Source organism: Ixodes scapularis, unplaced genomic scaffold, assembly GCF_016920785.2.
Source record: "Ixodes scapularis isolate PalLabHiFi unplaced genomic scaffold, ASM1692078v2 PGA_scaffold1__304_contigs__length_218370807, whole genome shotgun sequence".
Lineage (NCBI taxonomy): Eukaryota > Metazoa > Arthropoda > Arachnida > Ixodida > Ixodidae > Ixodes > Ixodes scapularis.
The window spans coordinates 154,888,173-154,915,486 of record NW_024609846.1 but is presented as its reverse complement, the minus strand read 5'-3'; the positions used below and the strand labels follow the sequence as shown (position 1 = coordinate 154,915,486).

Below are 27,314 nucleotides of genomic sequence, written 5' to 3'. Positions count from 1 at the left end.
TAATGTCCCTTATTGGAAAAATAAACAATGTATTTAAGAGAAAAAATATAGGTGCACTCCGTTCACTTGTAAGCTGACAAGGCAGCGAAAGCTACAACTACACCTGCCATCTCGGTAGCTTACAGTGACCAGAAATGATCCCTGGAGTGCTACAGACACATCCACTTGTGCGCACGCTCAGTAGCAGCGTCTACCTCCGCTAGGGGATTCGAAGGTAAGGAACCGATCTACGAAAGCTCCCTTTTGAAACGGGTCTTTTTAGCGTGAGCGCAACCTCTCATGGGTTTCAGTCTCGTGCATGTAGCTTTGAGGCATTGTCAGCTTATACATGAACAGAGTCTGGCTGCATGCATTACAGAAACATGCACGGACGAGAGGGCTCGTTTTTTAGCTTTGGTCGAGCGGGTGGTCGCACACTCATATTGCTGCAATTTCTGTATTATGTTCACATTTCTTGAAAAGAACCGAGTAATTAAAGTAATCAAATACCAATATTTTGTAACAAAGTTACATCGCAAATTACTACCGCAATAAAGTAACGTGGCTATTACAATATTACACAAAAGAGTAACGGAGTACAAGTAATCGGTTACTTGTAACGGATTACTTCCCAAGTCTGCTGACGCCTTTCACGAGCGAAAAGGGGCACACGTAAAACAGAAAGAAGGTGAGGTAAAATAAAAGGAGCACTTGGTCTTCGATATTCCCTTGCAGTGTGGAGATTCGTACGCGGCGCAAACTATGCGTTTATTTGACGGCTGGATAGCTGATCATAAAAAGAAACGCTTATGGCTTCAAACTCCCAAAATTCCAAAATAGGAACACGTTTGAGCGTATGGCGAGGTTGTGTCCCATTAGGAATGACATAGAAAATGAGACAAATAAAGTAAAATTGATAAATGAGTTCATAAGAAAACCATTGCAATAATCAATAAACAAAATTGTATTAGCATCGCGCCAAATTTTATTGTCGAAGCAATGAGGAGCTTTAGAAAGTGGCATTATTCCAAGTGTTGCCTTGCTTTTTCTTTATTTAGTTCCGATGGGGTTATGCGGTCGGTTGTTTTCGGTCAAATCGTAAAAGAAAATGATCAAATGTTTTTTTTGTTTTGTTTTTCTGATGCGTAGGAATTTGCACTAACTCCGGTATTTAAACCGAGATTTACGCAGGCAAGAAGTGCGCAATACACAATAAGAGGCGAAGGATGCCATATGTTGCTTCACTGGTGTCTTAGACTGGGAGCAGTGGAGTGCAAATTACGTCACGTTTGTCGGTTGGCTGGTTCCGTGCCTTTCAAGGTACAGATCCAGAAAGCGTGCAAAGGGGGCGGGGGCGCATATCTAATCACTTGAACTGCCAACGCGGCGAGGGAAAAAAGAGGGAAAGGAGGACACCCTAGCAATGGTAGACACCCTAGAAACGGCGCTCACGCCGGAGTGGCTGCTCGACAACGCGCGGGAACTTGGATTTCGGACACGGACGGCGCGTGTATCACTGGGGAGTGTGTTAAGCCAGCCCCCCGCCTGCATTCACGCCGCTTCGCGGCCACAGTCTGTGGCTGCTCATTGCACAACTATTAACCTACTTGGCACCCCCCTTACAAGCCGCTTCGCGGCGTCCAGCCGGCTACCCAAGCCCCACTGTCCTCCATGCACCTCCGAAAAGGAAGTCCCATTCCATTTAATTCGGCGAAGTTCCGCTGACAACATTCGTTTTTTAATGCGAAAGCATTAACTGTCCCACGGAGCGAGCCGACGTCATCAGCTGTGAAGCAGCGCCAGACGCACCTTAACTCCTTTCTCCAAGTGAAGCCGCCATCTGCTGGTTCCCAGCTTTGAATCGGCAGGAAAAGCCAAGCCAAACGGCACCCAGTTTTACCGCTCCCAATTGAGTGCACTGGACCCGAAATCTGATGAATTTCCACTGCGGTCTCATTGGCTGGCAAGCGTCATAGTTTCAAAGAAAGAGGCTCCCATTGGCCGCTGCGCGTCAGTTTCAAGGAGGGCCACCCCATGGCGCTGCGTGCCCGCGCCACCAGCGCGCCGGTACAAGCAATCGCCTGGCGCACTTGGGCAGACCGCCAGCGCGAGAAAAAGTAGTCGGTCGTGCCGCTCTGGAGAGCGGCCGCTTCACGTCAGCACAGCGCGGCCAATTCACGAGGAAGCGCGCGCAAGAACGACACATGCTTTCGCGTTCAGAACTCATAAAAAGTGCTTAGGTGTACCTCAAACCTTCTTCAGTGTTAATAGCAAAAAACAAAAAACAAAAAAAACTAAATATCGTTTAATGGCCTGACAAAATTAGATGTTGGAGAAAAAAAAGTAAGCTCAAACTATGGATTTAACCGGGGTCCGCTTCGTATGAGGCAGACACCTGACCACCAAGCCAGACTACTTTATTTTCCTCTATTACCTGCTTTGACACAAGCACCACAAGCGTCGCAACCACATACAGATATCCACAAAAGGTTAAAACGCGTCAGCCAAGCGCAGCTGCCGCGAGTACGTTAAAAGCGTTTAAGGAAACCAAATCATCAAGTATTCGCAACCATTCATGCGGTTCAGGCGGCACGCGGAATACCTCTCGAATATAGACAAATTTTAATGAAAAAATCACTCGCAGAGCGCACATTTACATCCGCGTTATGTGTAGTGGCCCAATTTTTTAGTAATATCAAGCGAGCGTCGACCGCCGGGACGGCCAGCGCCGTGCCGCGGAGGCGTGCGGCGAAACTAGAGAGATTAAGCGCGTGCGCACAAAGCCCTTTCTGGCGGGAGCGTCGTCTGCTAGGCTATTCCGTTGATGGCACACTGCCCCTGCTCCGTAGCAAAGCAGGGCCGGGCGCTTGCAATGTCGAAGTGCATCACCGATACGCCCCTCCTCTTGGAATGCGTTCACAATCCTATTGACGGTAGCCTGTATAACCTCGACTGTTCGACTGTTGTTGCTATATCCCTTTGCGTCGTGCCTCCCATCGACATTCTCACAACACGTCTCCGTGTTTCTATGGGCACTTGAGGAGGCATGAAAATGCGCGCGCGCCCACTGGTCAGAGAAACGTGCGACTACACGGCTACATGGGCTAGATGAGGACAGCAACAACGCAGTTCATAATACAATACACCAAGCGGAAACCCCGTCTGTACTCAGTTTTACTTTGCGTTGTACCGCCGCGGACGCTACGAGCCATCTTGGCCAGTCCGTCGCTAAAAGTGTGCACCTGGCCTTCCCGTTGGATACAGCTGCACGTGAAAGCACGACGTCACGCGGCAGGGTGAATGCACTGGATTGGTTTGATGGCTCGTAGCATTGCTCGCGGTACATAGTGTAATGCATCGTTGCGTTCAGTTTGTCGGGTCACCGTATTTTTCATTTTTGCTGGTGTTCACAAAAGTATACGCAAACATAAAATACAAAAAAAAAAAAAAAACTAAATTGAACTTGAGATGACGCGCGGTTTATGCCACGCCTGAGCAGTATCGAAAAAAAAAAAGAGAAAATAAAAAGAAACGCTGTTCAAACCTTTGCTTAAAGGCGGTTAGCTGTGCCAGCAGATAATGAGCAGGGCTCAGTGCGGTCAACGGAATAGCCTAGCAGACGACGCTCGCAACGAAAAGAGCTCTGTGCGCACGCACCTAATCTCTCCCGTGACGCCGCATTTCTCCGCTGCACAGCGCTGGCCGTCCCGGCGGTCGACGCTCGCTTGATATTATTAAAATATTGGGCCACTGTTCACCTGTCTCCTCCGCAGGCTGTGGAGGCCGACGAGTATAAACATATCGGACGGGATGCCACCTTTGTTCTCTAGCGGCAAGAAACAAATCCCATCCGCAGTAAGAGGCATGTCTTTCTTCAGCGTGCGCTGAAGAACATGCCACAGGAACACAGCGACCCAACAGTCGATGAACACATGCTCTATAGACTCGGGAACCTTACAGATAAAACAATTTACAGACCATGGTACAAAAATACCTTTCGTTTCGAGCCACGGTTTAACCGGGAGCGCGCCGCGCCGCATCGCAGTTTAAAGAAAAAAAGTTTTCGTCGACGGTGTAACCGGCGTACTCTTTACCCTTTAGGTGCATCCTGCCCTGGAGCCCACCAGTGCAATGACCTGTGAAGAGGGATGGGCAACAAAACGTCTGCTAGACCTTTATGCAGTCGTTTTCGAGGCACAGAACTAAGATATTCCAAAGAAAAGCGTACCGCTAGAAAACGAAAAGAAAGTATACCACTTCACTGAGGAAACCTTGAATACTGGCGCAGTAACCGTCACCGTTCGACTCTCCATACCCAGGTAGCGCATTTCGCAGTCGCACCTGCATAACTGCGCGCAAGAAGGAATCTTGATGGTCACGGAAAAACACAAAACGAGACACTATTTGTCGAATAAACATTTGAAACAATGTCAGACCACCATTGCGAATAGATCGGAAGAAGTTCGTGCGAGCAGAACGCTCCCAGCACTAACTCCAAATAAAACCCGCGAGTACTCTGTGCAGCCTCTGCACGTTAAGGCGCAACATTGACAGCACTTGCAACATATACAAAGTTTTCGTGATAGAAAATAATAAATTACAAACTGTAGCGCGCGCCAAACATAGACCAGTCTCTGCCCTTCCAACCCTCCACTTTGGCCTTCACTGTTTCCGCCTCTTCACTCCAAAGCTGCGTGGAGACCCGGTAGTGCTCGAGCGGCACACCAAGATACTTTGCGGACAAAGCTCCCAGTGAACGTTTAAAAGGAACTTGCGGCTTGGAGTCCCAGTTTCCGTGCCAGAAACCGGCGCATTTCCCCCAGTTAATAACACTGCCCGTCTTTTTGCAAAACGAATAAGCAACACGGACCGCCTTATGCAGGCTGTCTTGATCGGCGCAGAAAACCGCAACGTCGTCACGTAGGACAGAACTTTTATCTCGCAAGACTCCAGCCCAAACCCCCGAATGTTTACATTGGAAATCGGTTTTAAACAGAAAGGCTCTAAGTACATCGCAAACAGCAAGGGGTACAGTGAACAGCCTTGCCTTGCAGCCGAAAGTACAGGTACACTTTCACTAGCTTTCTTATTTACAATAATGGACGTCGTACAATTGGCGTACGCAAATTTCAAACCGTCTTAGATTACAGACCCGTCATTAGCTTCCTTCAAAATACGAAGAAAAAAACCTTATGTGACACTCGATCGAACGCCTTCTCCAGGTCTAAATGCAACATAGCCACACGGCAACCCAGATCATCGCAAGATTCCAGAATGCTTCTTGCTACATGAATATTCGTAAAAATAGCGCGCCCTTTAATACCGCATGTCTGACGCGTTCCCACAATACTAGTTATGGCATTCTGTAAATGCCTGGTTAGGACTTTCTTAAACATTTTACAGTCGACATTTGTCAGACCTATTAGCTTGTAGAAGTCGACTGACAAAAGCCTTGCGTGGTTGTCAACCTTTGGAATGAGGACAGCGTGTCTCCTCAAAAAGGAGGGCGGCAAGACACGCTTACAATACGCCTCTGTCATCACCTGATAGAAAGCGTTAGCGGCCTCTCATTTAAACACCTTATCAAATTCCGCACCGAGGCCGTCCGGGTGGTGGCGTTGTGCCAACAGCTAGCACTTCAATGGCCGTCTCGATTTCGCAAATTATAAACGGCGCTTCCAATTTTTCGCCAACGTCATCTTGCAAATATGGCATCAAGGGCAAAAAGTTATCATTAAAGCTGTTGTCAGCAGTAGCGCTACGCGCAAAGAGACCACGGAAATGCTCAACAAATTCCCTCTGAATTATGCCTTTATCGCTAGTCATCGTGTTATTCTATCGTATATCTTTAATCTCGTTTCGCTGCGCTTGCCGTTTGTCATCACTAAGCGCCCGTTTCCTCGGCTTTTCGCCTAACCATAACCTTTCAGATCGCGCCCGCACACCAGCCCCGCAGTACCTTTCGCAGTCGATGACCTACAGTTGACTTTTAATGTTTCTTATTTCGTCCACAAACTCGCCTAGCTTCGGGCTTTCTTATAGATCAGGAGGATGTTCAGCTGGCGCTGCAGCTCCTTCTCTTTCTGCTTCGTTTGTTTACTGAGAAAATTACTCCTTTCAATAGCAGTCATTTTAACTCCATCTTCAAAATATTCTTACCACACCCCCGTCAATGTCTGCTTTACCTCGTGCAGTTCCCTAATTAGAAAATCTACTTTCGACCTAAACACTTCATTTTTTACGAGGCTACTGTTCAACTACGACAATGACCAGCTCCACCCAGGCGTTTTGACGTTCCTCCTAAGAGTAAGCATAGCGTGATCACTGAAGGACAAAAGATGAACGAAGTAATGGGAGCACAGAGGAACTAAATCCAGGGGACATGTATGCTCTCTCAAGACGGGCGTGGCTCTTGCCTTGAAAATGGGTGGAAGGAACGCTGCTTTTTGATGAAACAGATGCGACGCCCTCTAATAAATTTTCCGCTACAATGTCGTTAAAAAAATAGCGCTGTGGTCGCGGACGCGGGCTTGATTTGAGCGAACCTCAGGCGCGCAAACACAATTAAAATCGCTGAGAAAAATAACAGCACTTTCACAGTTAATGTACTCGTTAATAGTTTGGAAGAAAGCTTTGCGCTCGCGCTTGCGAGTCGGCGCGTAAACACAAATGACACGTTATTCGACGATAGAAAATGAAAAATCGCAGACAACAAAGCGGCCGAAAGCACACGCAAACATAGCCGTCTCAACCGCACCTAATGACCGGCGAATAAACACGCAACAGTCGCCTGAACTTCCATTGGCGTGCGACACACATACGTTGAAAAAAAAGTGAAAGCCGTTTACAACTCCCTGTAACAACGAATTAGAGCGCAGCTCTTGAGGAGGAGGGAAGGGTACTGGGGGGGGGGGGGTGAAGTGACCTGAGGGAGGGGTCACGTGACCCTGGGGGAGGTGTCACATGACCTTGGGGTCACGTGATCTTGGGGCGACCTTGGGGGTCACGTGACGATGCCGATGATGTCATCAGTGATCATCAGTGACGATGACGATGCGGACTCCGATGACGTCATCAGCGTTGATGACGATGACGATGCGGATGTCAGTGACGTCATCAGTGACGTCACTGATGACGTCATCCGTGATGATGACGATGACGATGCGGATGCCGGTGACGGCATCAGTGACGTCATTGATGACATCATCAGTGATGATGACGATGACGATGCGGGTGCCGGTGAGGTCATCAGTGACGTCACTGATGACGTCATCAGTGATGATGACGATGACGATGCGGATGCCGTTGACGTCATCAGTGAGAATGACGTCATCGGGGAGGTCACGTGACCTCGGCGGGGGTCACGTGACCCTGGGGGGTGGTCACGTGACCTCGGGGGGTCACGTGACTTCGGGGGGGGGGGGCGTCACGTGACCTCGGGGGGGGGGGTCACGTGACCCTAGGGGAGGGGTCACGTGACCTTGGGATGACCTTGGGGGTCGCGTGACCTTGGGGTGACCTTGGTTACGCCGACGCCGCTCAATCCGGGAACGGGCCCCTAAGAGCTGCGCTCTAAAAGTTTGAAAAGTCTGCACCATGCGATCCGTCCGCTCTTGGCTCTCGACCTTTGTCTCCTGAACAGCGATGATATCAAGCTCGTTCTCAGAAAATAGTCGGCTCACCTGGTGTTGCCGGCGCCGGACTGCAAGCCCGTGGACATTAATCGTTGCCCCTCTTAGTGGCGCTTCTAATATCACCGCCGGTCAGGAGGAGGAGGGACGGAACGCACGATGCTTACCTCGGCTGGGAATGGCTGTCTGATCCGTCTCGACAATGGTCAGGACGATTGTGCAATAGCCTTGGAGACTTCAACGCCCCATTCGACCTCCAGCGCGCACACTCACGGGGGAAGCTTAGCCCCCCTCGTGTCGTCCGCAGGGATGTTGGGCTTGACGGCGCGACGCCTCCAGATGGGCGCCAAATCAGGAAGCGGCTCCTCTTGCTTCACCGCCGTATAAGTCCGTGGCGTCGTCCTCCCGTATACTTAGGGAGGAGGTGGCCGAGTGGGCTAACGTGCCTCAGCTCGGAGCGTGGAGCCAAAAGCTTGCGCTGGGAACCTCCTGGTTTCGATCCCCGTCACCCTCCGCCCCTTTCAATCTGGATGAGTTTCGTACCGGCACGCGTTCGTGCAAACAGTACTGCGTGATGCACGTTAAATACCCCAGGTTAGAGGTTGTAATGCACTGGTTAAATTTCCATCTACAGCTAAGAGACCGATTACCCGCTGAGGCGTATATATCCATCAAGGCTGTATAAATATACAGACCAAGCAATTTTTTTCCCGCGTCCTTTTCGCGGCCACGCCGCCCGGAGAGGCGTCAGGCCTGGTTCACACTTGCGAATCGGCGGGCGAATCTGCCAGAATTCGGCCGCCGGGCGCAGCGTCCACTGTGCATTGCCGCGGCCGACTCCGCTTTGGCGGCAGCGGATTAGCTCTAAGTGTGAACCAGGCCTCAGGGTGGGCCATGGTGACAGCGGCGGCTGGATTCTCGTTGAACACGTTGGTGGCCACTACTGCCTCACCGAGCGGTAGAAACGTTTCCGCCGCAGGCACATTCTACTGCCCTGCCTGCCCTGCCTCGATCGTATGCGGCGTCGTGCCGCTTGTTTTTCCACGGGACTCAACTCGAGACTCGCCTTGCCAGTTGAACCCGCATTAGTCTTTTCGGCTTCAACCTCGTCCATGTGGAGCTCAAAGTTCTCCAAGCACCCCCGCGCAGCGGCCGCTTGTGCATACACAAGCTGCGCGGGGGGGGGGGGGGGGGGGAGGGGAGGGGGGGGCTCTTTCGTGCAGCGGCAGCTGCGTAAGTCCGGACGCACTGCGAGCCCTTGTGGCCGAAGTGACGGCAGATGTCACATCTGGGGTTGCGGCACCCCTTGCGGAAGTGCCCCGTCCGCTGGCAACGGAGACAGAGCGGGGCCCTGCCTGGCACGACGATGAGGTCCAGCTCGCCGCCCACCAGCAGCTGATGCGCGATGTCGTGGAGCGTGACGCTCGCCTTGAGCCGGAGCACCGCCATGCGTGTCATAGTGCCCACGGCGTGGCAGCCGTCGACAGGCCACTTTTCCCTGGCCACCTCGATGACCTTGGCTTACGGCGCCAGGACCACTTTCACGTCGTCGTCAGCGACGTTGAAGGGGAGCCAATGAAGCTTCACTCGCACGTCCTGGTGGCACGGGTCGACGACCAGGCATCGGCGGCCCTTGAAGGTCAGCTCCGGCGTGGCGAGCATCTTCTTTTTGCCCTCGTTGGTCTTGAACGTCGCCGCTAACACGTGGCTCATGCGGTACATTCTGAGGACGGCGACCTCGGGGAGCAAACCAAGAGGAACCAACGCGTCGCGGTATCGTCGACGCGGTACGCCGCCCCTTGATGTCAGCGTGTAAAAATACGGTGTTTAAAGCAATGGGTCCTGCAGGCAGAGCAGTCAATATCACTTAATAATATCCGTTATCGTTAGCCCTGATGGGCCGCTGACACTGCTCCCTCGGAGCCAGACATCGCACGTCCGCACGCTTCGGCGGCCGGAAGTGGAATCATAGAGTAATATGCACAAGGTAATAAGAAAACACTGCCATAGGCCCCAGCGGCCCAGAAAGACCAGTGAGAGCTGGCGCTCCTAGCGGACGCTATTAAGCATAATTTGGTTCCGGTTCCGGCCAGGTTGTTTTCGGTTTCGGTTGGGGCGTTTCTGCTCCGGTTGTTTTAACGCAGTTTTATTTTAATTCTTACGATAATATGTGCAAAATCTGTCAAACAATATTCCGGCTTACTTCACGAAACAAAGGTGTATTTCTTGCGTTTTTTCTTACTGTGAAACGTTGAAGTTACACAATCCTTACAGTAACTCCTGGCTGGGTGAGCATTTTGGGGTCAGCAACAGTAAGTGATTTGAAAACATTTTATTGGACCACGTTTATATATACATTATTTACTTCTGACGTCCGGTATGTTTTATCAGAAACAGATCCTCACAAAAATAAGTATGAAGGTGTTCGGCATATCACACTGTTCGCAATAGATTTTTAGCGGAAACAAGTTAAGAAAAACTTTCTACATGGAACATGCTGAATTATCCATTGGCCTTCACGCCGACTGGGGCACGGGAAGTAATTTCAGGAAGAAATAAGACATCCCTATTATTACCAGTCATAAGGGTCTAAAGAGAAGGCGAAGCACACACCGGAGAGTACAAATTTACAATTTCCGGCTAATATAAAACACTGCTTGGCATAGCTTGAAAGTTACTGCAGGGATCCATTACCAAACAATGACGACTCTATTCGAAATCTGACAAGGTTGAACATGCCTACACATTTCACGAAATAAATTTGATCAGAAAGGAAGTATGGCTTAAAAAAACACGGCTAAAAACCTTTAGACAGTGGATAAAGTAGTGGATATATTTTCTTTCGTGATAAAATAGAAAGCGCGCAAAAAAGAAGGACGACAAAAGAAAGGGTACGTGTCCTCCCTTTTTTCGTCCTTGTTTTTTCACACTTTCTATTTTATCGTGAACTGCTACCAACTAGCCCAACTTTCAACCCTCCTGCAATATTTTCTTTCGAATATCTATAGCCTCCATACACTATTTTTATAGAAATTTTGATTGAAGTGAATAAATACTTTTGCAAGGAGGCCGCGATACACATTTGCTGGAAATAAAGGAAACAGATGTTTGGAATGCAAGCTGCAGCGCTACACTAATAAGCACTTTCTGTTTTCGATTTGGCAACCACCTCCGTTGATACGCTATTAACAGTTAAACTTGTGTAGTTGCCTACCAGCAACTGAAGAGTACAACCGAACATCGTCCAAGTTCCGGTTAAAAAACTGAGCATGCCAACACAAGTGTATTCTGCAAAACATTCTCAAAAACCATTGGCGGCATCTGAGCAAAGGCTAAACTACCCAGACCTGAAAGTATGGGATACAAGGCAGCACACAGTCCTCAAACATGCGGCACACAAGAAAGTGATTTTCGAGCTGCTGATTGAAATCAAAGGCAGCATGTCATGGTACTGCAAGGTTCCCGAAGAGTTTTTCAGGCACCTGCTAAGCTTTAAGCCGAGAAAGTACTGGTGAGGCCAGATCAAATTGTCAGACTCATCCCTCAGCAACTGTGGGATATCTGTTCATGGAAAAGCTTGATCAAATTGCCCCTAACGTAATAAGTGTACGAGTCATCAATTATTTTGACCTAACTTCTGATGTCAGCTCAGAAATATTGTCTGGTGGCGGGAGGTTATCAATTGGAAGACATCCCCTAGTGAAAAAAGTCATTCGTATGAGAAATGTCTGGTGTCCAATAAACACATATGAATTATACAAGACGCATAAGAACATATAAGAACCATATAAGAACTATATAAGAACTATATAAGATATATAACAACCACATAAGAAACATAAGAAACTTCTCAGAAGTTTCATATATGATGCCTGGATGTTCTTATGTATCTTATGTTGTTCTTAGATGGTTCTCATATGGTTCTTATATGTCTTATATATCTTGATGATTAATATGTGTTTATTGGACACAAGAAATTTCTCATACAAATAAGAATTTTCAATAAGGTTCTACATTGTCTGCAATTGAACTTTCATGGTGCAAAAATGTAGGCAACTCATTGAGAAGATCAGCCTTGTTATCCTCTACGTTTCCATTGTTTGACAGTTTGAACAGTTTCTTTATCCCTGTGTGTTTTAGTCCTGAGGTGAACTGATACACATTTGGGGTTGTATTGCAGCCCAGCATTTGTCCCATAGCTCCAAAAATTTACCGAAGTGGGTCTTGTTGCAGGCTTCGTGTAAGTACGAAGTTAAGGTGATGGCTGTTCGAAACCTCATCCCAGAGCATGAGGACACTCTTTGTAGTAATTTGCCACCCTATGATTGTTTGTGGCTGCCTCCTCCTTTGGAACTTCCGTGCTGAAATTCATCTGAGTTGCTGGTGAGGAAATCGAGTATCTCAGATTCTCCTTTCAGAATGGCATGACGCAACTTCTGCCCTGACTTCTTGAATTGTGAGCTAATTAGACAATCAGAAAGCCTATCCATCGTATCACAGAAATAGGATATAGTCATGGCTGCTTAAGGAAGTTCCTTGGCATAAACAAAGGATACGATTGCAAGACAGATTGAGGCACTCAGTACCAGGGTTGTAAAAGTTACTTCAAAAATGTACCTAAGGTACAGTTACAGTTACTCATACGAAAATCTACCTAGGTGCGTATCTAGCTACTAGCTTAAAAATGTACCTAGGTACAGGTACAGTTACTTCAAAGGTATTTTTTATTTTCACGTCAAGTATTTTTCTCAAATTTGTCACATTATTGCTGGAAGCAAATCCTTTGTATACCGGGATGTACAGAAAAACAAGTTTGAAAAACAAGTTTGAAAAACGTGCTTTTTTGGTGTCAATGCGAGAAATAAGGCAAAACGCTCTCACCAGAGCATTCGAAGACTTTGTCTTTTTCACTTGAGTGCTCGATTTGACCTCAGAATCAGGACTTCTTTGAAATGTTCATCCGACATCTTCGATCGCAGTTTGGTAGCAATTGTTCCTCCTAAGCTAAAAACGCGCTCCACCGCCGCACTGCTTGGAAGCCCTGTGTTGAATTTTAAGAACACGCTTTTCAGCAGCGGCATGTGCTTGAGACAGTCCAGACTTCTTGTCGGAGCAAGTTCGGTGTACTGTACAAACTCCTGCTTCCATGAAGCAGATAAGGACGATGTTTCGAAGAAGTGCTCACAGTCTTCTTCATCCTCACCACTTTGTTCGCCTGACGACGCTTTTTCTATAGTTGATGTGCGCATAAGTTCGTTCTTTAGATAATCCCAGGCCCGCTTCCTTTCCACTTCGTTGTCTATCCATGCAACCTTAAATTTTAGATGGCATACGGCAGATATTATAAAATGTTTTTCTTCCTCCATACCTGCAAACCTCTTATTGATCGCCGCGATTAAGCTCTCGTCCACCGGGCGGCAGTACCTCAAGTTCTCCGTCAGCAACGCGGACATTTTTTTTAAGCCACTGTAGGCAGGAGATATGCCACGAACATGCTGTTTTCGCGCTGAAAAAGAGTTATAGCTTGTGCGAGAGGTGCAAACACTTGAACATACTCATCAATAAAGTCAATGTCTGACCTCGTGAATCGCGGAATTTAAAAATTCTCACAAACTTCCTTCAACTTTCCCTCACCGTGAACAAGCATTCCGTGAAGCGATTTGAGGCAATCGTATGTAGAGTTCCACCGCGTGAGGACAGGCGTGGGCAAATATCCTTCACAGGTTGAAGAGATGGCGTCAGCAACCACATTAGACCTCGCGTGCTTCTTTCATAATGCCGAGCTTTGCTGAAAGTCTGCCTTATTTGCTTCTTCAGCTGCGGCGACGATTCCTCAGCGTTCTGTCCTGCAGAATTATAAGTAACATCAACCGATTGCCGCTGTAAGAGTTTGCCTATTTACCTTCGTTGCGATCAGATTCAGCATATGGCACACACAGCGCTGGTGGTGAGGAAGTGAGTAGACCCCATCAGATTGGTCACGAGCTTCGAGGAGGTTATAGATTGCAACAGGTGCACAAATTTCCTTTTCTATCTCACTCTCCGATGATGTGTCTGTGTAGTCTTCATACTGCCGCCCAAAATGGCTGTATAAAATAAAAAATAAACATCTATTTCGGCGAAATCGTTCGATTTTTCTAGTAAGAAATATCAAAGATTTCATTTTCACCTGAAAGCCTTTATGAAATTGAAGCCGCTGTCCGTTGTGGTACAGGTTATTTTGTCGAGGATATCCTACTCTGTGTATATCACTTCCCTCGTCTCAGCCGCATCCTTACTGATTTCGCTCATCAACTTGGGTAGACTCATCACGTGACGGCAAGGGAAGCCGTACTGCATCAGATACCTGAAACTCCTCTGTTCCGCGAAGGAGAACGGCAGGTTGGCATTTACAATCAGTTCCTGAACCATTTTGTCTAATGCATTTGAAAACCAAATATCAGCTCATTCAATAAATGCGGGGCTGCTCTTCGGTAGCAGTACGAATCTATCTTAGAACGTATTGTAGACAACTTTCCGTCTGTCAACACTCAATTCTGTTAAAGAACTCTGGCACGTAGCAAGGATCTTGTTGCGGGCGGGAGGGCGGGCGGGGGGGGGGGGGGGGGGGGGCGACTATGACAAGATGCTATAGGTGCGGAAGGGAGAAAGGAGGTCCCAGCAAAACAAATGTGAAGGGGGGGGGGGGGGGAGGTAACCCCCTGGCTACGCCTGAAGAAACTCCCTCCTGGTTTATAAAACACCCCCTCCAAATACTACTTCCAGAGTCACAGTTATAATTACGCGCGGAAAATACTATTGGGAGACCTTAGATACGTAAATGTTCATTTCACATAATTAAGCACAACAAAACTGGCACGCTTCGTTGTCAAAACTTGATGCAGCAGTAGAAGGATACAAACATCAAGGGCAGATAATCTAAGTACTCGTACTCTGGCCGAACGGGGACTTCGAGCTCCTGACGCAGTCTGCCACTGATGGCTGGACTGCTGCTATTCTATGTTGTGGAGGCCCTGTGCTACATTCGGGTCTTTCCTTGGGTACCGCGGCTTTCCGTTTTCCCCCGGCGACATTCTTCTTGCTCTTGTTGACACTCTTTAGTGCTTCCTTGTGAGACCACTGGAATAAGCAAAGCATAACTAGTTAATACTTATTGCACCGTATCAGAACAGCTCAGCAGCGCAGGACACTAGTCCAACTAGGTTTCAGCATTAGCACTTGAGACGAAAACGATATTTCTGCCAGACGCCAAAGGTGTTCAACAGCGGCGGAAAATTCCGGACGTGCGGGCATTAAAAAGGAAAAAAGTGGTTGCTTTCAGTAAAACTAAAATGAAGACGATATCTAACTGACCAATTACAAGGCAGCTTACTAATAATTGTTGTGGGTCGGGCTACAGGCTACAAACAACCTATTCGCAGAAGCGTCATTCGCGAAAACGTCCATTCGCTCAAGTGATTCCTATTCGCTAAAGTGTCATTCGCTAAAACGTCATTCGCTCATATAATATGGGCCACTTACCATCAAATGCTTTCTGAGATTAGACGTGCAAGTGACGGACGCCGAGATGATCTTGATTTTCAGGGCGCCCCTCAGGCACCTAACATCAATGTTCCTATTCTCTTTCGTTTTCACGAGTTTAAAATGATCCCTATAAAAGGGCCATGGTGCATCTGATTCGCCTTCTTTTACGCTACTGACGATGTCCGTCTCATTAATGATCGAAGACATGACGATGAAGGCAAGTTGTGTCGGCAAGTCAATCAGGCAACCAAAGACAATGGGGCTGACTCAACCGACTCAACACTTGACCAGAGAAGGCAGCACGTAACGTAGCCACGTGGTCACGTAGCCTTCGTTGTTGTTGTTTCCGAGAGACCTGTTTTTTTTTTTTCCTTCTGCTCTTCTTCGCCACAGCGGCTCGCTTAGCATAGAGCCCGAGTTGCCCGGGTGCCCGGGCCCGGATAGTGGCGGCGCCCGAGAGTCCCAACAGGCCGGAGCCAGTCGGCGAGAAACAGCCACCGGAGGAGCCTCCAACTTGATAGAAGTTGGCAAATGGCAAAACAGAAGGGCCCGGGGAGCCAGTAAGGTCACTGGAGCGAGGCACGTGACGGCACTGCACAGATGTCCACATCGCAGTTGAATCCTCACGTGCCTTAGTCTCACGCTCCAATTGGCTCACCGAGGACACAGCGTCCACTGTTTACGACGTCCCGCTAAAACTAGCTTGTTGACGTGGCTTGCCCTTCAGCGCCAGCGCTGGCACCGAAGCCATCGGCGGGCCCAGAAGACGTCGGCCGCATGCAGAATCGAAGAGTCAAGTGCACACGCACCTAACCGTCGCAACGCAACGACGAGCGAAAGTCTTCAAGCTTTCACGTTTTTAGAGCGCAGCTCTTAGGGGCCCGTTTCTGGCGTGAGCGGCGTCGACGTCGGCGTCGGCGTCGGCGTAACCGCGCAATGCATTGTGGGTAAATTTCCCCGCTAAATCTAGCGGAAAAATTTTCCCGCTAGATTTAGCGGAAAAAATTCTCAGCTAAATCTAGCGGAAAAATTTCCCCGCTAAATCTAGCGGAAAATATTTCCCGCTAAATGTAGCGGAAACATTTTCCCGCTAAATCTAGTGGGAAAAATTGCCCGCTAAACCTAGCGGTAAAATTTCCCCGCTAAATCCAGCGGAAAAATTTCCCCGCTAGATATAGGGGAAAAAATTCCCCGCTAAATCTAGCGGAAAAATTTTTCTGGGGGGTCACGTGACCCTCAAGGTCACATGACCCCGCCCCCCGAGGTCACGCGACACGCCCCCCCCCCCTCCCCCAAGGCGGGCCATGGCAGGCGCCATTCATTACATGTTTTTTTTTTTTTTTTACGTATTAGACTAAAACTACTCACTCGTTTTAAGTACTTTAAATAATTCTGAAGCATAACAATTTAAAAAATAAGTACTTCTCATAGAAAGAGTTCTAATTAATTTTAACCAAATTAAAGAAAAGTGCCACGTGGCGGAGGGCATTAAACGCACTATATGCGCCGCGAATAGGCTTCTGTGTCCTCTCTTTACGTTTACTATATTGCTCTATGCTACCGCTTCGGAAACTCCTTGCCATCGCTGCCGTTGACGGCGGCAGCGTCTACCTTTACAAGCCGGCCAATCCGGCGTGAGCGCCGTTCCTAGGGCAGTCTGTTGTCTCTATGGTGTCCTTCTCTCCCTCTTTCTTTCCCTCGCCTTGCTGGGAGTCCAGGCAATCGGATAGACGCAACCGGGCGCGGGAGGTGGGGGGGGGGGGGGGGGTCCTTTTTGTATGTTGGCTGTTGCGATGACGACGGACTTCATGCGTTTGAAAGCCGGTTAGGCTCCTTATAGACAGGCAAACTGGAATAAACGCCGCCGCTGTTATTGAGACCTGCGTGTGTGTTGTCTCCTTTTTATTACTAACTTTAGGGTTTTCAAGATGTTGGACATCTTTACCTTGCACTCTGGCCTAGGTTACTTACCTGCACATAAAATACTTAAGTATTACATACCTGATCAGGTGCACATTTATCGAGGCGGCAAACATTTCACTTAAAACTTCCTGCGGGGCTCAATGAACTGATGGTTCTTTTAACAGATATGTTTAATTATCATTCGAAGTATATTCGCTATCCCGTAACTTATTCAGTGGTAGTGCCATTCGTGACTAGCAACTAAATCAGTGTAGCACAGTGACGCCAATTCACTTGGAGAACTTATCCGGAAAAGTACTGACCCTAACATGTTCCAGCGCGGTCTTTTTTCCGGAGCTAAGTTCTCGTAGTGCCTTCGCGCAGTAGCGGCGGTTTTCTTGCCACGCTTTACCATTGAGGGAGACGATTCCTGGAAAATAAATGGTAACAGTGACACAATAATACCCCTAATGAACAAAGAAATTGAGGCATGCTGAAATTGAAAGGAAGCCTGCGAAACCGATGTAAGTGATATATCTCTAGCAGCTAAGTTATTGTGTCATGTTTCATAAATATATATTGTAAACATGACAACCTTGAGTACGATGCTGTTTTTTTTTATTTCTTTAAGTTTAATTATTAACAAAAATAATGAAGTGTTTCGTAATAAATACAATAATATGCTAAAACTGTATCACAAAATAACCCGATAATCGTGTCTGAGTCTGTCATAGTACAAGGCATTACCAAAATGCAAACGCATTTTAGTTATAAAAAATTAAATACTGCGCAAGTCTGCTGTGATACAAATGTTATTCGGCCCTCGACCGAAGTAAGTTGTGCTCGCGGACACAGAGACCTGCTAGAAATGTCAAGTGACCTCAGCACACTCAAAATTCAAAGGGGCAGCGCTCAGCAATCTGGTATGGGGTGCAGACCCAAGCAGCACAGAGCTGGCCAAGCATTGGCCAATGGGTGGCAATGGTCCTTTGGCCAGTGGCCAGACAGTGGCTAGAGATTGGCTGATGACTGGCCTTTCCCTGGCCATTGGCCAGTGTCCACTGGTTATCAGCCATTGGCCAAGCATTGGCCAATGAATGGCCACTCTTTGGCCACTGGCCACAAGACCATCCCCTGCCATTGGCCATTGCCTGGCCAAATTCCGTGCTGCTTGGGGAGGGCGCAAAGACCGTGGATGTTCCTCACACAAAAAAGGAAGGAGTAAGAAGGCGCCTGTATAAGGCGCAGAGTGAAGTTTGACAGATGACCCTTGATCTGGTCGGTCTCACACTTGAATTACGACGTACTCAATATCAGAAGTTGAACGGCTTGCAGACAAGAACAGCGTTGTCCCTACCAATAAAATGGCTTGAAGGACTGAAGATCAGTCATGGCACGGTGTAAAATATATTTTGCGTCAATCTGCAGTATCCTAAACTGTCAGTCAGGTGGGTATACCAAGACAGCTTATTCTATATTTTAAGAAGCGCCGCGTGGATGTATGGAAGAAGCTGTTTCGACGCTATGAAGCTGAGGGAGATGGTTTCCTTCAGTGCACTGTCACTGGTAACGAATGTCGAATCCGCTACACCAAGCGCGTAAGCAGAGAGCGGAGGCACACTTCGTCACCAAGACCAAAGTAGTCCCAGGCAGTTCCGACACAGGGCAAGGTCGTGCTTTCTTCGAGAATAAAGGGCCAACAGTCGAGCATTGCATGCCCAGGAGACTCAGTGTCAAGAGCACATTGTGATGTGACCTGCTCGAAAACAACGCGAAGTCTGATCATGCGAATGGGCCGTGCATGCTTTGCTGACGTTACTTTGACGTGTAGCTGCAGCACGACAATGCGCTCCCCCACACGGCACGTACGACGGGGGGAAAGATTCCAAAGCCGACGTGTACAGTACATTCTGCATCCGCCCAACAAAATAAAAAAAAAAAAAAAAAACTTGTTACCGAGCGATTTCTTTTATTCGGATCAAATAACGCAGTTCTTCGTGGAAGGGAGTTCCGCACATGGAATGAGATGACTGCAGAAAAGCATCTCTAGATTCGGAGACAGCAACAAGATGTTTTCTTCCGCGTCATCCACGCGGTGGTAAAGCGTTTGCGCACATGTTTTGAACGCGAGGGGTCTATGTTAAAATGCTGCAAATTTATTTTAGTCCGGTTTTTATTATTACGCAGACAAAAAAAAAAGTGCATTTGAATTAATTTTTGACTCCGCGTTGTATAAATATCGGGGTAGCACGATATCACCAGTATAGGAAGTAGAGACCTTATGCAGTAATTGGTGTGCCATAACACGTTAAATATGCAATGTAGCTATCTCCTCCCCGATGCGAATAGTGTGTTCTTGGGCATGATATATGAAGTGAGCTCAGGTTAGATATACCCTTCAGCCTTGCTAAAACCTACAGAAATACGGCAACAAATGAGTTACGCACCCTCGGCGTCCTTGAATACCCAGCTCCGTGGACGGAAGAGGCACTCCTTTTTGCAGAGAATTTCTTTTATAAAATCAAAGTCATTCACAATGACCATGTTTTTCACGCCCAGTTTCACACTGAAATAGCATAAGGGAAATGAATTATCGGCACAGAAATTGGAGTCAATATTTCGGAAACATTTTGGGTACGTTGAAATAAGCAGATAGCGTGGATGTAAAAAAAATAATTCAAGCAACGCGAAACGTCTGCAAACAGCTGAACATGTTTTTATACACCAACCCTAGTAAAAAAAATCATTTGTATGAGAACTTTCTTGTGTCCAATAAACACATATGAATCATACAAGATATATAAGAACATATAAGAGCATATAAGAACCATATAAGAATTATATGAGAACTATATAAGAATTATATAAGATATATAAGAACCCCGTAAGAAACTTATAAGAAACTTCCCACTAGTTTCTTTTATGGTGCTTGTATGTTCTCATATATCTTATATAGTTCTTATATAGTTCTTATATGGTTCTTTTACGGTTCTTATATGTTCTTATATATCTTGTATGATTCATATGTGTTTATTGGACACAGAAATTTCTCATTCAAATGAGAATTTTCAATAGGGAAATGTTTCACCAAAAACAAAAAAAATATTTTAATATTGAGTTTGAGAATTAAGAAAAAACTATTTTCGGGAACACACTGAGAGCCACGAGAGTTGTCAGAAATTGCACAAAAACATACCAATCAACTGAAATTTGACTAATTGCTTCCTGAGGCATATATATATATATGATTTCATATATATAATATTTATATATCATATATATATATATATAATATAAGACTTGCTGAGGCATTATAAAAATCCTCTTAATCAGCCAATTTTAGGAGGTATTAAATGGACGCTGAAATAGTATTGATGCTCGCAGGGTTTTTATTTGAATATGCTCAATAAGAGCCCAGCCACCCAGAACGCAATTTGAGGCTCGAAATTTGTTTTCTCTCTGCGCGCAAATAACCGGTCGACAATTTGCCAGTTTACGTCTCGCTCACTCTCTTTTCCGTGGTCATGTGGTGTTCAAACCATGCGTACCATATTTATTCAAAGTTGTGGGTCATCTATGTCGTCGTTCAATATTAAAAATACAAAATAATATAAAACCCCGATTTTGTGGCCCCTAAAAACTGACACTATGTTGATTGAAAAACAAACCCATACAAAAATGATCTATGGAAGTCTATGGAAAATCCTATGGTGAGCAGTAACCTTCGATGGCCCTCTACCGTCAGCCATAATAAACCATAAAACACGCTATAGCCACCTATAGAAAAATGTATGTCTTCAAAGCTATAGAATAACGACCATTCGGATTTTTATAGCTGGTTATAGAGTAATTAATGTCTATGCAGCTATAGACTCGCGACTATTCAATATTCATTATCGAGCTATCGAAATATGTATTTCCTTAATGGCTATAGATTCGCGACTACTGAATCTGCTTTAGCCGGCTACGAAATTGTGTATGTCCCTGAATCTATAGACTCGCAACCATTGAATTTTCTTTAGCCGACTTTATAGTATTTTATGTCACCAAGTCTATAGGCCTCCGACCTATAGAGGGATGTATAGAGGGACCTATAGAGGGATGTATGTCTCACGAGCTATAGACTCGCGATCATCCAATTTTTTTAGCTGCCTAATTGGTGTTTTATATTGCTTATGCTATAGGCCCGCGACCCTTTTTTTTACTGCAGATGTGGGAAAGTGGAAGGAGAGTCATTCATGCGCTCGATTTTCGTTTAGCCATGTTAACCATTTTTGTTTAGCCAGGTACGTCGCCGGGGCTATACGCCCGCGATCACAAAAGCGTCCTTAGCTGCCTATAGGACTATTGCAGTTTTGCCGGCTGCTTTCCCTGCGCATAGCCTTATTTCGGCGTTGACGTCATCTAAATCTTCCAGTTTTTGGCTCGAATTATCTGTCTTTTTCGGTGTATTTTGTAAGTATATGTATTTCGTAGCGCAACTTTTGCTTTGTCAGTGTCCCTGCCATGTTTGTATTTCTTCCTGCCCGCTGGATTAAATATATTTAATGTTTTTTGTGCATATTTCGTCCTGCTAGACGCGGCGTCAACGAACATAAAGCCGCTGCTTACGCCACTACAGAGGTAAGCTCTACGCTTCTCACGACGGTCTATCGGTCGTCTATTGGACTCAAAGTCTTGAGAGGGTTGTTTCGAATGCCGGCGCATTTGTCAATATTGTAGGTAGAGCAACGACGTAGCAATCGCGACGCGAGCGCCGACTGCGCCTCGATCTGGCCTGCCGCGCTCGTTTTGTGGAAATGTAAGCTTGGGACTCTCGAGCAGCGTTAGCTTACTGAAGATGCAAGACGCTACTTTGCCGTCGCGAATGCTTTTCCCTTCGAATGTCTGCCAAGCCGTTCCAGCGCCCGGCGTACCCTACGCAGCGTCCTCGAACAACCGTTCGCACAGCATCGGAACCTTCCGTCTGCGAGCGCCGGCGGATCGTCGTCGCGGGCATCATGTTCGCGGGAGTTCATGTTCGCGGGGGTTCATAAAATGCTCCCATTCAAGTCGCGACGATAAATCGTCGGCGCTCGCAGATTGCCAATAGGCTCCAGAAAGGTAGCGATGCTTCGCGGGCGGTCGCTGACAGGCGCTGCGGCCTTGGGTACGCCGAGTACTGGAACGTTTTTGCCGGCGTTCGCAGGGCGAAGATTCTCAACGACAAAGCAGCCTCCTGCATCAACAGCGAGCTAACGCTGCTCGAGAGTCCCACGCTCACATTTTATCAGAGTGAACGCGGACAGCCAGATCGAGGAGCATTCGTCTCTCGCTTCGCGATTGCTGCGTCGTTGTTCTGACTAAACAATTGACACAGTTCTCTCGCGACTTCAGGAGCGTTAAGTAGACACGTCTATGGCGCGATAGATTGTCGTGACAACAGAAAAGCTTACCCCGGCAGGGGTGTAAGCAGCGGTGCAATGTCCGTCGACGCCCGTGCCGGGAACGGTGAAATACCCTATTGAAAATTGCTATGAGAAGGCGTTCAAAATTTTTTAAAGGGTGTGAAGGAGACTTCAGGAATTCCTGAGATGTTTGAAGAGGGCGCCGATATTTTCTGCTGGGTTCGTTGGCCCCGTTAGAGGCTCTCCTGAAAATTGCTATGAATTGCCCTTTACAATGCCTTGAACTGTCTGAAAGCCAGTCAAGAACTTTTCTAATGGGGTCGGGGAAACCTTCAGGCTACTTGAGATATCTGCGGGGCCGCGACTTAGGTGGAGAAAACACATTTCACCGAATCAGAACATAGCTACTTATCGTTGGCGACGGGAAAAAGAGAAGTATTTTGAGAATGCATGCCGATCGTATGCGTGTACTGGCAGACTTTTGTTGGTGCTCTTCTATCAAACACGGGAGGTCCACTGCGCAACATGTTTGATAGAAGAGGAGTAATAAAAATCTGACCGTACAAATATTCACTCTCATAGCTCTAGCTGTTCATCAGCTGATGCCGCGCGTGTGCCCATCGGTCCTCTGATTTCACCAAGTTGAGAAAGCTACAGGAGCTTGTGGGGAATCATTTTCGTTCCTATTCTATCATATGTTCGTTGTGCATGCCATAAGCTCGACGCACCGGAAACTCGGCGCCGCGCATACGCTGCCCATGGCCATTTCTCTGACGATGCTTGCGTTAATACGTTCGAATCGAACTCGACGTCCGACGCGTGCAAGCGCCTCTAGCTTTGCATGCGACGAGGTGACCAGAGCACGGGCCACTGGCGTCAGTCCACCGGTCGTCTGATCACAAGAACTCGCGTCGCAATTGCTGAGCATGGCAAATGCAGCAAAAGCAACCCGCGGGCTCGTATGACCATAAATATGCCTGGATATGCTTACACATGAGTTATGTGTCGTTTGCTGGAGCCATATGCTAACCCGACGATAATTGAGAACCCAGGTGCGCGGCAGACGCCTGCTTGCAGTCAAGATGGGAATCCCCATCTTATCTTTAGCTAGTGCTATTTACCACAAATCCCCCGGCTAATTCTGCTTGCGGCACTTCAGTACTTTGTCTGGCCACATTTGATACAAAGCATTTGTAAGGACGTAATTCACTGCAACATTCTTACGCTTACTTTACACTGATTCAAGGGGGTCCAGGAAGAGACTGATGCAGATACAGCACCTTGTCTGTGTGTATACTCTTCTACTGGTCCGTCGTTTTGACTGCGCTGTTTTCTTATTCTGATATCATCCTTCGCTGACTGAGACTATATTGCGTGAACTCGCACAGACCACGAAGAAATGCAGAAATGGTGCTGAACGCACGAGCAGAGCGAACAGTTTTATTAAATCAGTCATGAAATGCAGAGCCCAGAGCACTGAATGGCATTCAATAAAACACAAGAGAATACTCGATAACGCTCCCCATCACATAGGCACAACTATTGTTACACTGGAAGTCTTGTAAACCGCGGAAGGGGTCAATAATTGGAGCTTTATACAAGCTTAAGACAGCGTGCTAAAAATTAAACATGTTTACTGCACAAGCCGAGTCTATTCTTGCTCTAAACATTAAATATAATCGACTATGATCATTCACACCGACCAAGCAATCGAGCCTCGGACCTGTCGACATTGAGGGCACCATTGAGACGCAATGTCTACACCAGGAACAACACAGCCACACTAAGCCCCTTCATTTGGGGTTGTACAGGCCTGAAATGGCTGAGCAAACAGCAACCGAGTCTCTTCGAGAGGAAAGACTCATATCACTCGAGGAGTGGTCCCGACTCCACGAAGAACACCCCATCCCTCGATTCACTGACCTATCCTACATACTACATCGGGAAGACGGGGACCCACGATCACATTTAATTTCCCATAACACCAATTTTTACCCCTAGACGTTGAAGTCCCTCTCTTAGGCCACCCACCAAAACAGGCAAAGCGACCATTTTGTAAACACTATATATCAACTACAACAACTAAACAAGTGAGAAGCTAAACTGACAACAAATATGGCGAATCGCATCACTCGCGCATTGCACATTTAGTACGAACATGACACTGCCGCTTTTTTCACATTTTACTCAACAGGGTTTTGATGAACACCAAAATGACTTTAAAAACTGCTCCACAAAAGGTCATTTTACACAGCAGTTGTTCCGATGACAGTTTCAGTTTTCAGAGAAAAAGAGGACAGCCTGGCAATCAGATGTTTGTGCTGATCATTGATTTGTGTGCACTGCACTTCGCCTCGCCCAACAATGGACTGAAGGCAAAGCTAAGAACCGCCGGTTAAATCACGAGTCACTTATATAAACAATGTATTGGTCTGACGTGCGTATCAATTAGAGATGGGCAGATAATTTTTCGAATTAAACAGCTCGGCGTCTTTCCTATTTTTTTAACACTGCGAAGAAGGTCAGTGCAGCATGTTGTGGCTTTATTTGCACCGCCAAACGCACAAATGACACAATGCTATTCAATTCGAACCCTGTTTGCCCATCCCTGTCAGTGATCCTCGAAGCCAAATACTACATGGCTTTTATGTGGACCATGACTGGACGTGGTCGCCCGTACCTTTGGCCTTCACTTCACCATAGGCTGTGGTGAAGTGTAGACGGGTAAGGGGGGGGGGGGGGGGGGGGCTGGCAACAAGAATTGAAAAAGCAATGTCCTGGAAGGCTTAGAGTGGTGCCCGATGTTTTGGTAACAGGCTTAGCCTCTGAAAAGGTCAAGTCTTGGCAAAATGCCTGGTGCCACTTCGGGGCTCCTTTAAAGCAGCAAGCATTTATAAATCCACCACTTCCCAAATTGCTGCTTCAAGGGTTCCTTGATAAGAACAACAGAAAAACTAGCTTGCTTAGCTGGAGTGCTAGGATTCAATAGGGGCATCCTTCTGGGTGAAGTGCTCTTGCTAGCTGGTGCCTTGCTCATGCATTCTTCATACCAAAAAATCCTTGAACCAGTAACTTCGAATGTAGTGGATTTACTCTCCCTATATTTACTCTTTCTCGTAGAAGTTATGCATATCACACAAATAAGGTCCATGTTCACGGTCAGTGAAGACCCAGATACCTTCAAGCTCGTTAGACGAGAACCAAACTAAACTCTCCTCATTGGGAGGCACAATACACTTGTGCAAGTACTTGGTACTACAAGTTCCAAAGTCTTCAATAATGAGGCTTTTACAAGCAAAAAGTATTTCACTGCTTGATGTGTTTCTGTAAATAGTCTGAAATTCGCAGTACGTGCCATCTCGCATCTTTGTAAACTGTGTGCACGTCTTCTTGGGGCGCGTGTACTGGCAGCTGTGGACTTCAAGACCCTGTACCCTTCCTCTCAAATGCCTTTCAAGAGTGGGTAACTGGCCAAAGTGACAGTCAAGAAGGCATGCACAGCGGCTGTCATTGAGACTGCCGGCGAAACACCCCAAACACCGTTCTCAGGTATATCCCGAATCTTCATAAACGTCCGAAACATTTGGTCAAAGGCTCAAAGCTAGCTGGGAGGTAAGTCACATCAACGAGTCTTGTCATGGTCTGCTTCATGACCCACCCCTTGGCAACCTGCAGAGGGACACCTTTCGGAGCGGTGACAAGGTACAGCAGCACACTATTTGCACTCTCAAACGGGAACATTGATGTAGCCCACAAGGGACCAAGCTGCATCACATATTTTGGCAAATGCATAAGCAGATGCACGTTTGATGTTTCTGCAGCTTCACCATAAAGGGCAGATACATGTTGAAGAAAACGTGACAAAGTGCTTCAGCAGTCCTGATGTCGTCCCTGCTAACAGTCTTCTGCACGAGTAGAAATGTTGCCTGACACAAGAGTGTGAGGTGCACGAATTACTCGCGCGGAAGTATATGCTATGAAGGCAGGGCGTAGTATAATAGACCAGCCAGTTCCTCCATTCTTTAGCCTTCCACAGAGCTCGTTCTTGGATTGACCGTGTTGAGAGCGCAATAAGATTCGGGGGACATATCCTTGCGAGCCTACAATCTACGGCGGTCATCTGGTTTCCGATGTAGAACGCAGCACCGGTACTCGAGAACCACGCCTCTGTCAGCTGTTCAGTGACACCTTCAAGTAGACAATGCACGTAGTCCGGCACTACGCTCCAAACCAAGTCAAATCCTTGGAGTCGATAATGGGGATTGGCCCATACATCCCATGCTTTGTGGTACCGGTCATCATTGCTGCTTTCATGTCCTGTAGCACTCCTTCGTGTGTCCTCTCAGTCAGAGTGCAGCTGGGGGGGGGGGTACTTCAGAGTGCCTGGGAAAGAAGAAAGATTGAACTGTTATATCATGAATGCTCCCTCTCTTACAACGAGTCAGAGTAAGCTCAGGATACTGAAGGGGCAATTTTGTTATTGCATAGTTCCCTTGTCATATTTGTAGTGATGGGCGACACTGATGTTGCGGGTTAATCTCTGTTTGGTACAAACCAGTAAAGATTTGTTGCAGAGCTGAGAACACAGTTTTATTGCAAAGTGATTCTTGGACTCAATTGAATTTGCTGTTTTATTTGACACAAACAACTGTTGTTTTATTTGTCTCAACAATATGTTGTTTTATTTGACACAAAGCTCTAAATAGACACCATCTGGGCTACCAATCATGTGGTATGCACAGTTAACTGTTTGCAAATCCCTTTATTCGGACATGAAATTTTTAAAAGCATTTACATGTATTAATCTAGACCAGCAATCTTCGGCAGTCATATTTGTGACACCTAGTTTAGCCTGTGCTGGTTGTGCGTAGAGCAAACAGCTTAAATTTCT

The 27,314-nt window shown here is 47.0% G+C and overlaps 1 protein-coding gene and 1 pseudogene across 1 annotated transcript in view; both read right to left on the bottom strand.

Annotated features, from left to right (window-relative positions):
• The window catches only part of LOC8030196 (cytochrome P450 2J2), a 60,465-nt gene extending 37,276 nt beyond the window's left edge, over positions 1–23,189 (bottom strand). The window contains exons 1-3 of the mRNA XM_042290384.1: positions 23,152–23,189; positions 19,484–19,602; positions 17,360–17,466 (exon numbers count right to left, since the gene is read on the bottom strand). Coding sequence (XP_042146318.1) covers positions 17,360–17,466; positions 19,484–19,602; positions 23,152–23,189 — 264 coding nt within the window. The remainder of the gene's footprint in view (positions 1–17,359; positions 17,467–19,483; positions 19,603–23,151) is intronic.
• Positions 23,190–25,527: 2,338 nt separating this feature from the next.
• LOC121835855 lies at positions 25,528–26,737 on the bottom strand (annotated as a pseudogene).
• Between the last annotated feature and the right edge of the window lie 577 nt (positions 26,738–27,314).